At 41.5% G+C, this 12,252-nt stretch overlaps 1 protein-coding gene across 1 annotated transcript in view; it reads right to left on the bottom strand.

The window, feature by feature from the left end:
• Window positions 1-12,252, bottom strand: part of MCCC2 (methylcrotonyl-CoA carboxylase subunit 2) — a 260,423-nt gene that overhangs the window by 152,584 nt on the left and 95,587 nt on the right. The window contains exon 4 of the mRNA XM_078675283.1: window positions 4,341-4,442. Within this exon, the coding sequence (XP_078531409.1) occupies window positions 4,341-4,442 (102 nt within the window). The remainder of the gene's footprint in view (window positions 1-4,340; window positions 4,443-12,252) is intronic.

Raw genomic sequence — 12,252 nt, forward strand, 5'->3', positions numbered from 1 at the left:
ATGAAGACTGGAGAGACACACTGCCCTCTCCCAAAGAGGTAGCAATTCCCATGCATCTTCGCCTCATCCAGTTCAAAATCCTTCCCACGGTCTACTTTGATGCCAAATTATTGTTCCGACTGGGTAGATGACCTGATCCACTCTGTCTCCGACACAGCAACCAAACCGGCACATTCACACACATACTTTGGAAATGTCCCCATATACATCACTATTGGAAATTAGTGACATGACAAATTGCCAGGACATGTGACAAACCCCTGAGCCCATCCCCTAAACTCTGTCTCCCAAATGTGTGGGACACTACTGATTTATCCCAGGCAGAGCAAGCGTGGGCCTTGATGGGTTGGATTATTACCAAGCGCAACATCGCTCAGAAATGAGGGGTGGCAGCGTGCCCGCTGGTTAATGACTGGGCGAAAGACCTGGATAGCACAATGATCACTGAGAAAACGGTATTCAAGGGACGTGGAAGCCTGAAGAAATGGGATCTGAAATGGGAAAGGTGGAACAAATATAGGGGTGACATCTGCGTCTCCTCTACTGTGGAACTGCGACGTGAGAGACAAACACTGATGGCCCAGCTTACAGATGCAGTTGTCTCCCCCCTCATCGGCGACTTAAATGACTAAGTCCATTTTACTATATCATTCCATTTTACCATTGCATTTATTATCCTGGTCTATATTGTATGTTATAACAGAATTGAGTTGCTATCTTTCTATTGTACAAACTGTGATGATGTCGAGGTTTTGTTTTGGACCCTCATCTACGACTGTATCATGCTGTGCACTGCTGCTTTGGTTTGTTGCAAATAAAAATTGTTTTAAAAAAAAACAATAATAAAAGAGCAATAGTCACAGTAATATATATACAGTTAATGTCTGCTCCAAGCGTGGGCGAAGCTTCAGGCATAGAGCTGAAGAGCACTAGGTTTTCTAATCAATGGCAGAAGCCGATGGAATAACTCGTATGTGGCCCAGGAAACCACTTGCAGTCCCATAGCTTTTTCTCAAAATAAAATAAATGGATACGATAGGGGACATTGACATAATTTATATATATTATCATTCTCCATTTAACATTTTCAAATGATCAACCCACGTTTTACAGCTTCAGCTTTTCTTCTCTAAGTCTTTAACAGATGGTTTAGAAACACTTCACTATCAAAACAAAGGGGTGCAAATTTATTTATGTGTTTTTGTAAATATCATTCCGTACAAATTGAATGAAGAATGTGTAAAATAGGTTTCTTTGCAAAAATATGTTTTTAGGAGCTCTACTTCTCTCTGGATGGCACAGCTTGAAACACAATGAGGAAAGAAAAATAAGTGCTAATGCAACCAAATGGATTAATCAAGGAGCGTGTGAAGAATAGGGTGAGGCTAGGTAGAGGTGACAACATATACGGAGTTACACCCCTTGGCTTGGCAAAAACAGTGGTTTTCAAACATCTACAGTACAATCTGAAGTCTGGCTTGAGGTGAAGAGCTAAAGGTGTTCAAAAAGAATGAGTCCTGTATATTAACAGTATTCAAGACAGCACAGGGAAGCCAAGCACAGGATTCTCGCTGGGTGGCATGTGAGCATCTGTTTAAAGAAGTATCTTAGAGTGCGCTGTGTAAGGCCTTGAGGACAAGACAGATTTTTTTTTTGTAATTCAGCAAAACCAGCAGCACACAGATCAGCATCAATGTAGAACACAAGTGATCACTTCTGGCTGAACAAAATAGCCTCGACCTCTTGGGAGTTTGCAGCCTGTTTTGGCACGGACCAATGCAGGGATGAGGTGTGGAGCCTCCAATAATAGGAATATCCCACAGAGGAGGCAATAGTGTTTAACAATGGCATTCAAAGTTTGCGGTCATGTCCTTTACAGGCGTTAACAAATATCTGCGATATTTTCAGCTGTGATAAAAATCAAAGTGTCTAATAGCAGGGGTGACAGTAAAATGTATCATGAAAAACATTTGAATAATGGGTAATTACAGATATTTTTCCACCGTTCCCATGTTGGAAATCTATACATTTTGTCATAGTATTGTCTCTTAAGAAAATAAACGGAAAGTGTGGCATTCTGGGCTCGTGCTTTAATTTTAGACTCCTAACTTGTGGAAGAGACAGTGTGGTGGTGCGTCTAGAAGACTTGGCAGGTGCAATTTGGTATACCCAAATAACCAGTTTAAAGAAACACCGATAAACCACAGGTTGGTACTCTTATTCCTACACAGGTTCTACACATGAATGTCAATAGACCTGGTTCATCTCATCGCCATCATGGTGCTCATACTAGGTTACATGAACGCATGTGCAAAGAAGTGAGACACGGCGGGAATAAGTCACTTCTATTAAACCCTTTGTGTATACAGTTATCTGTGTTCTAGTCTCTCTCTCATGCTGCAACAGATTCAGATTTCCTCCAGGGCATGACATGTGGTTGCAGAGTGGCAGGAGCAAAGGGAGACTTCTTGTTTGAGGTAGCACAGTAGCTGGTGCATTCCTGGCACCAAAAAGAAACTAATGTGCTGCCCAGTATCTCCATCTGTCTTCAGCACCTTCTGATCGCTTCAACAATTTTCCTTTGTAAATGCTACTGTTTCAAGATGTCCAGAAAAGTTTAGGGTCCTAGATATTGGACTGTAAATCCATTGTTGGCTCAACACTAAACCACATATTCAAAAAATACAGCCACACATAAAACCATGTGGGGTAAGACGCGGAGCTCAGCAAGGCGCTGCTGCCGCAAATACAGAAGTAGAAAACATGAGATTGACCCTGAGAAGCCTAGTATCTGGGAGCTAAGAGAGACCCGTCTCGCTATGGTTTTCTTCTCAGCAAAGCCAAGGGTGCCGGAAGATGTGCAAGGCCTGGTAGAAGGCATTCATGGATGGAAAAAGATGGCAACCAGGCAGGCCTTTGAAGACTGGCTAGAAGGAGCAATGAGCAACTTAGTAAAGAGAAAGCACACATCATAAATGCGGTTTTGTAAAGCGAGTTGGGAAAATAACCTTACTCAGAGGAGCAGAGTCCCCAAATCCCTGTAAAACCTTAACTACAGATGTTATTCTCCGACGAAAGGCCTGCATGGATGATCGGATACACAACAAATCAAAAGTGGCAGAGGCCAATAGTTTACAATGTGTTTCACTATAAGAAAATGGAAAATGGCCATCATGGTTCAAGCCAGTTTGCAATTCTCAACCACACAGGGACTGTCAGGGTAAATGGTTAAGGACACCAGGGACTTTGTAGAGGTATCACAAGGCTCCTCTCTTGGTATACCTTTCTACATGATGTTAGCCACATCAACATCATCATGGTTGCGGACTGTAACAAGATGCCCTCAGGAATAGAAGGCGCTGATAAAGTTGATAAAAGGAAAGAAATATAAAAGTAATTAATAGTACCTAATAAGTGCATGTAATGTATGGGGTTAAAATATTTCCAATGCAATAAAATTCAAACAAAAATAGCTGACCAAAAAGTGCACATCCTTCTTCGTTGTTAAAACATAAGGAGGCCTGTTGGAGGGCCAAGCCAGACTTGCTTTTATGAGTTTAGCTTCTCTTATGAATCCCAGGGATAATAAAAAAACATGCCAGCCTTTGCAACATTGGCACTCCTTTAAGATCAAAATATAAATTGCAATCTATATGCTTTAAATGTATGATGTTTATGCTTGCAATTTAAAAATAATGGTCTTTAAAGGTCGGACAGACGAGATGGTCCTGAAGTTCCAGGCAAGTTATAACAATGTCAAGAACAACGTGTTTGCACCACAATTAGCTGACAAGTGTCCGAGATATCTTAGCTTTAAAATTAGCTGGTATTTTTGCAGTCAACTTTACATGGTGGTTGGGGAGATGTTCTAGACAGAGGAGGGAGAGGAGAACAGGACTCGGATACTGGGTTCACCATTTGTTTTTGATGACTTTCCTCATAAAATATTTTAATTAAAAGAGCATTCTAAAGTAATAAAAGCCCACTCTACATTGATGAAGAGCGAATTGCAGCTCAGTCAGAACTCTGGAATAAACCTACAATACACAATCCAGTTTTAGAGAATTATTAGCAAGGTTTTATGGGTCTAAATATTTATCTCTCTCTCTATAGCTGTGCTACACTGGGAAGTTTGAATTGCTATGCTCGCCCTTGCCTTCCACGGCCATGAAGATGGATGTCCTGAGACACAATATAAACTAAAGAAATGTTAGTCTTTAATCCACAAACCCTCGGACCCTTTTTAGTCTCATTAAAAACCTCAGAGAAGGCTCAATATGTGAAACAAAATAACACACAGGTTCTATTCATATCAGGGGGAAAACATATGCAACTCTTACCCTGACACACGACCAATTCCTGTGATAATGCCTCCAGCTGGGACCTCTTCATCACCATATAACTGGTAACCTGCAAACTGTGAGAACTCCAGAAAAGGCGAACTGAGAATGAGAAGTTAAGAGGCAGTCAAAGAAAGGAAGTGCATCAATCCTGAAATCTTCAGGCATTTTAAAGCATGATTTGAAATGTAAGATATTTAAAAGTCAAAAGTGCATTTTTAGCTTCTTGTTCTTTAGTGGCAACCTATGGACATGAGCACATTCAAGAAAAGTCTGAAACACAGCTAGACTCGGCAAAACGGGTACACTTGATCTGTAAGGTTATTATTATTATTGTTATTATTTTTTTGCATTAATACAGGACAGTACATAAAATGTGCTAGGATTACCAAGCTCAATGGAACTCATTGTAATGACAGCGAAAGGATGAATGGCCAAGTTCTCAAAGCGCCCAGGAAACTATGACCTTAAGGTTAAATTCTGTGAATGTATCAACCTCAGGCAGCAAACACATGAGCCCAACCTTTAAGGCTTGTAGCTCCCAATCCGGAACTTGTCTCTTCTGTAACGACACAAGGGTCAAAAAGTGTCTCACAGACAGACTCCAAGTGCCCAACATAGGCAAAGGAAGATCGACTCAACACCAGATTTTCAGGAAGGTGCAATTGCCCTAACCTACGGGCAATAATGGCCGTTAATTATCCTCCCCACAATTATATGGCCGAGCTGCGGACAGCAGGGTATTTAACAGCCATTTTTGACCTGCAGATGAAGACAATAAGTTATCTGCACCCGCGCCTTCAATGCATTGGATTCACCTCACCTTGCATGAAGAGAAAACATGGGTCCCTTTCTTCATAAGGGCCTCTCCTTCAGCAACACAGCATCAGCGTCTTTCTTCAATAGTCAGTCTCTGGTGATGTGCTGCCCCCCCCCCCTCCTTCGCTAAAGAGGAATGTATTCCCAAATGCCTCCCAGAAAAACATGAGCATGTCAGTTTGTTTATTTATCCAGCTTTACAATCGTTTTGAGGCTTACTTTCCCCCTTATAGAAGGAAGAGAAGGGGACAGCAACAATAGGACAGAGAGACTGGCTTAAGAAACAAAACAAAAAAAACTGCTTTACCATTGATGGAGTAAAAAAAAAAAAAGTAATTAGGTGGGGAAGTAGCAGCCAAGAAATTCTCCCCACGCCGGCCCAACACAGCAGCAACTTGCAAAGGGAGTCTTGATTAAGAAGGCCAACTCCGAGCATTCTAAACTAGGTGCTAAGTTCCATTGTCTCAAATTTTTTCTTTTCCCTAAAACCTTTTAAATTCCCTTGCCCCCCCTTAGAGCTTCTTATTTTCGCATGGTAGCGCTGGGACGCTCACGGGCAGCCATGCGCTTTATAAATCCAATTTCATTTCATTTCATTTCATTTCATTATTTCCATTTAGATTTACTGTATGTACATTTTATTCATGTGTGTAATCTGAAGTATTTCCAATGATCCTGTCATCTTGGACACCCCTGCATGAGACACTATGGCTCTCATTCACAAAGTTCCTTGCTCACGTAAATTGGTGTGCAAGTGAACTGAATCCGTCCGCTCCCAGATGGGACATTCACATAATCGGATCTAAAGATATTTATGCCTGCAAATGGATTTTATACTGTGGCCAGTATGGTGGATTATACATAAGAGTAGGTTTATGAATAGAGGCAGGAAAGCAGACTTTGCTGGTGGCAAGATAGCGTCATACAAAATGCACTGAACACCCACAAACATGCGTGTTTATGTGTACTCACCAGCATTTTGTTTATTGCCCCCCCCCCGTGTGCCGCCAAGTATATGAAAAAGCATACACAGTGTATGCTTTCTGATTTGACTTCTGCTTTAATCAGTCTTATGCTCTCCGCCAAAAATCTGTTAGGAGGCTTCAGCTGATCCAAAATGCAGCTGCACAAGTTATTGTTGTAACCTCAAGAGAGCGCATCACACCTATTTTGAGGCAACTTTACTGGCTGCCCATAACATACAGTATTCTTATTATGGCCATGGTTATGGCTCACTAGATTGTCCATTACGATCCCCTACCCTGTTAGCCAAAATATTCAGAGTTTATTTTTCTACTCTTAATCTCCGTTCCGAGGTCACGTTTTTCCTAGCGGTGCCTTCGATTAGGATCTCTTCCTTTGCAGGTCGGCCTTTCTCTTATGCTGCTGTCAAAGAATGGAGTTGTCTCCCTTTAGAAATGATAAATCAAGTTCTGGACTCTTCCAAAGAGCACTGAAAACTCTACTATTTAAAGCGACATACAACATCCAAGTAGTCAGTCATTAAGCACTTAAGGTTATTCAGTGGCAACAAACTCCAGTGAGCGTGGGCTCAATAAATAACCTAACTAAAATAGCCTGGAAGCCCATGTAAAACTAATACTCAAAAAACAGAATCAGAAGTCAGCGACTTTCTATGGTGTGTATTTTCCATGTGAAGAAAAAGGTAAAACCAAACTAATGTTCAAAGCACATTTCTACCAGGTTTGTCCAGTAGATTATCCAACAGGTGATTAGTTCCAAATAGCATACATGGAGGAATTGTCGTACAAATGTATATCTAAATTTCAATTCCTTATACTATTCAATATACCAGAATAGTCTGAAATATACATAAATTATCGTTTGTGTATACTTCAGACTATTCTGGTATATCAAATAGTTTAAGGAATTGAAACCTAGATTTTACTACTAGGCATGGATTTCTGGCTCTACCACAAAACCTTTATGAACCAGGCCCTTTGATATCTTCAAATTGAAGCTACTGTGACTATCCATCTGACCTACAATTGTATCTCCTTCCAAACACAGTAGGTTACAAAATGATCCATAGGATTCAAAGAACTAGCTCGTGGGTTGATTTTATTTTAACATACTTCAAGCCACAAGTCTTGGTGTACGAAATATATAAAGAAACACTTAATCACACACTACCTTAAAATTACAGTGGGCCAACAATACAAAATCTATATTAAAAACACCGCCGAGAACCTGTGCAGAAGGAAAATATTGGAATTCTCAACCAACAGACAGAGGACACATGACAGGCTTGTATGTCATAAATATAATTTAAATAATATAGCTCCATTGGACGTTTATTATCGTTTTAAAACTCCAATGGGATGATACTTTGGTAAGTAATATTTAGGGCACAATATTTATGTCTAATGTATTCTGACAACAATATTCTGGTACCATGCCAGGCAGGCAGTGTTAGATTGTGGACTGTAATTTGTCAGGTCAGATGAATATACTATGGTTTTCATAAAAAAGGGAGAACGTGGGTCTTTTAATTGCTGGAACACAGCCAGATGTGGAAGCTTGTTACACTATTTCTTTGGACTTCTTCTACATGAGGAAATTGCAGAACTCTATAAATACTTAATCCAGGCTTATGCTGTCCAGAAAGCCGACACCTCTCTGTCCTAGATATTGGTCATGCGAGGTTCTGAGGGAATAGGGCTGAAACAGTCAAATCAATGCGATCCATGAGGTGGCATGTGCTTTTGGAATGTGCCTGGGCTGGTCCATAGTAAAACAAGAATTGGCATAGCCAATAGGTCTGGCCTTTGGGACCTTATAAGTGTTTAGCCATGCAACAGTTGATGTTGTTGCACCAAGGATATTGTGCTGCATAACTAAATACTTATAAGGGCCCAAAAGCGAGACCTATTGGCTATGCCAATGCTTGTAAATAACAGTGCCTTTTATTTATCTGTTTTGATAATTAACATATAAATAAAAGACAGAGGGCCAGATGTAGGTCAATCTGAAATAAAGATTTCTTAATACTGAATTTTACCGATTCGGTATTAAGAAATCGGTATTTCCTATGTAGGTAAAGATTCAGTAAAAAATACTGAATACTTAATATTAGTTATTACCTAATCGGTAATGGAGATTCGGTAATAAGGAATACCTACCCATTCATTTCTATGGGCTTGGAGGCCCATAGGAATGAATGTGAAGACATTCACTATTAGTGATTCGGTATTATCGAATCGCTAATAGCGGGAGCCATTTCAAGGTTGCCAGGGTGTCAAAAGGACACCCTGTTGCACCCCTGAAATGTGCATGTGTGCACATGTGGCACACATACATGCCCTAAGGCATGAATGTGTGCCACATGGCACTTGACAAAAACAAAAAAGTGATTTTTTAAAGGAAATCAGTAACTACCACCAACTTGAAGTTGGTGGTAATTACAGATTTCTTAAGGCTCAAAAGCACTCTTTAATGTGCTTCCTACATCACATTTAAGGAATCGGTATTACCGATTCCTTAAATGCAAGAGCAATAAGGAATTGGTGGAGAAGTGTGGCTCAAGTGGAGAAGTGCCGCTCAATGGTTAGAGCGGCAGACCCTGATGCAGAGGTCTAGCCCGGGACCAGGGTTCAATTCCCCGCCTCGGCGGGTCTTGGGCTCAAAACTTCCACGGACCTGATAATTCTCGCCTCGGTGCCTATTCCAATCATGGAGTCCCACTCTGCAACTCTGGGCAATAGCTTGCTTAATCTCCACAAAGGCCCCCACAACGCTAAGGATGCCTGGCCTCCACCTTGGGGGTGCCCAGGAGTGGACACCTCACAGGGAAAGCCAGGATGGGTTCCACAGCGGTATTCGTACAAGCGCCTTGAGACCCTTGCGGGTGAGTAGTGCGCTATACAGGTATCAATTTACATTACAATTGGTATTTACCAATTCCTTATTTACCGATTCCTTACCTACATTGGTAATGGCTAAATATCGGTCGGTAACGCTGAAATTTACCAAATTTCGGCGTGACCGACGGGTATTTAGCCACCTACATCTGGCCCATAGTCATTTACAATGCCAATAGCTCAAACTCTTGTAAATGCGAGACCTATTTCATTTCAAAGTAGTGGCCGCCATTGTCCAGGGCAGCTTGGAAAGTGAAAGCACGCATGGCGCTCTGAATGTTGCAGGAAAGCATGTTGTATCTGCAGTAAAAAAAACATTAAAGAAAATAGTGCTTACAGACTTAAAAAGACATACTGTGTAACAACAGAAGTAAAAGGGTAAGTGCTCATTGGAGGTTACAAATGAAGACAAGGCGGTACTAAGGAGGGACTAACAAGCCTATTAAGGAATCAGAAGACAGCATTTACGAAGGACAATGACACAAGCCAATGACAACTATGGGCGGAGCTTCAAGTCCATACTCGAATAAAGCATGCCTCGCAGAGCGGCGTATGTGCTGCCCAGGCTCGACTTAAAAAACCCAGAGCACTTCTTACAAACCCTAAGATCTTTGAACAGACTCCCAGTGGACATGAATAAATAACCCTTGAAGTTGTACAGTATAAGCCTCTGACCTACCTAGCATAGAGTGGACAGATATCCTTGGGAAGAACTGGATGCAAAGGAGTAGTTGTAGGCGAGCCACTGGAAGTGCGAGCCAGATGCTTAACTCTGGCTCAGTTCGTAGTCATCTTGGACCCTTGATCCCATACCAAGCATCCATGTGGCTTCTGCCCACTACCAAGACCTACCTCTATGCACCAAGAATGAAAAACAATCGGATGGGACTGTCTGAAGAAGGTTTGTGCAGGCGAGGGTGTGGATGTTTGGGCACGTTCCTCCATATCCTCTGGGAATGTCATTATATGGTGGAGTATTGGAGTGAGATACATGATGTAATGCGAGAGGTATTGGGGGTGACGATGCTACCAGAAGCGAGGAGATGTCTCCTTAATATCTGGGAACTTACAGATCTAAACACAGCGTAAACCAGGTGGGCCACTCTAGGGGCAATGATAGCGAAACGAAATATAGCACAACGGTGGGGATCCTAGAGGCCGCCCACGCTGGAGGATTGGAAAGAGTGCATGGATTGGTGTATGTTCCGGGAAAAGACTGTTTACCTGGCAAGACGCCGACCTCGTAAATGGGCAACTGTTTGGGGGTTGTGGAATCGATACAGGGGGGAGATCCGGGTACCACCGGTTGACTCTGTTTTGGATATTTCTGTATCCCCATGACCCTTACATGCAAAAGTATTTCGCTCCCCCTTCTTTTCCCCCCCCTCCCATTTCTATTGATATAATGTTATGTGGGAATGTTTAACCTCTGTACTATGCACTCATTTTGATGCCTTGCTAAATAAAAAGAAATATATTAAAAAAAAAGAATGAAAAACAAATACAAACCTTTTGATGTTAAAAACTTGAGAAAGAAATACCCATTGAGTGGTTAAATTATATAATGTGAAACAAGAAAATCTAGGATCAATCCCTGACTTCCGTACTTGACCAAATTGTGTAATTTTAGGCAAGGTTCTTTATTTCACAAAGTCCACTTTTCCTTTTTCTCGCAAAAGACAGCACCTTCACATGCCTGAGCTCAGGATATATGTTGTACAAAAACCTTGTGTTTACTGAAATATACATGTAATATACTATAATGTTGCTACAGCTCTAACAAGAATCTTGGCCGCATATAGGCTGTAGATGACAACAGGATTGCCGCTTAATTTACATTGTCATCCGAGTGATGAGCAGGAATGGATTTTAATTTCATGTTTGAAAACAAATACTTGTAATCATTACCCATCAGCAGTGATACAATCTGATGCACAAACACTTCCACATGGTAAAGAATTATACTTTTTTATAATTTGGCATTTTTACATCATGGTTTTTGCATGCATGATATGCCCACTATTTTCAGGGCTCTGCTTGTTCACGGACTCTAAGAGCCAAGACAGATCCTTCTTGGTTTTGCTCTCTCCCTTAATCTGTTGGCTTGTCCGCATCTGGTATGTAGAATTTTGAAATTCAACAAACAGAACACCATCTATCACTTCTTCTCAGGGGCAGTCCCTGAACATGGAAGAACATGCCTCTGGAAAGGAGGACTGCCACTTCCTTCACCTCCTTCAAGAAAGGTATATAAGAATTTGCTGTCCATCAAATGCCCCAGTAAACTGGAACTACAGCTCGGAACACAGGAAATACACACCGTTCACCTTTTAATCCAAATATCGCATCATGAACAGCAAGGACACAAAAATATGGATTTTATTCATTGACTGGAGTTTCAAGTTCACTAAATAACTATGTATCTCATTTTCTCTGCTAATAGGAAAATCCTCTCTTGTCAGCTAGAGACAGCCCACGGTCTACTTATCAGTGTAAAGTTCCAGCCGTAAGCATATCAACGTTATATTGCTGCGTTCCTCACAAAGCTTATTTTCTATGCGAACTGTAAAGCGCTACGCTAGAAACCCGATGTGGACTATCCTATATAAAACTACAAATACAAAAAAGCTAAAGCAAAGTTCTGTAAATAAGTAATTGCTGTGCTTTGCCAAATTCACTACTACGAGCTTTGACAGAGTGTCTGCCCGCTCGGGCGTAGGTAACCTGGTGAGGTGGCGTTTTGTCATAGCCTCATTACAATGCGGGGCCTTCCAGCGGCGGCTCGCCAGAACTACTTAAGTCCACGGCTATCATAAGTTCCTGGCATGCCATGCCAGTGGCCCTGGGAGGTGTTTGGGGGAAGGGAAGGGTTCTATCACCCGTCCCTTTTTTGCTGCATTATTTTGTGCATAAGTGTGACGTCTAGTGCGGACGGCCACTAGGCATCACTTGCCAAGCCTTGCAAAGATAAAAGACGGGCAAATTCATTTTCACGCTACTTGGCACGACTTGAAATCAATTTGTACATTTAATCTGGAAGTGGGCACACGCATCCACAGTGCTGCTCCAAAACCTGTTACCTCCTCCTACAAAAGTGTGCCAGCTTCATAGTCAATTCTGTATCGCTTCTGATGGCATGTTTACCTAACTGCTGCTGCTACAGTACAGTGTGTACTTTATTTCTGTAGCTCCGGAAAAAGTCACTTTGTCAA

The sequence above is a fragment of the Lissotriton helveticus genome, chromosome 2_1 (assembly GCF_964261635.1).
Source record: "Lissotriton helveticus chromosome 2_1, aLisHel1.1, whole genome shotgun sequence".
In the NCBI taxonomy this organism is placed as follows: domain Eukaryota; kingdom Metazoa; phylum Chordata; class Amphibia; order Caudata; family Salamandridae; genus Lissotriton; species Lissotriton helveticus.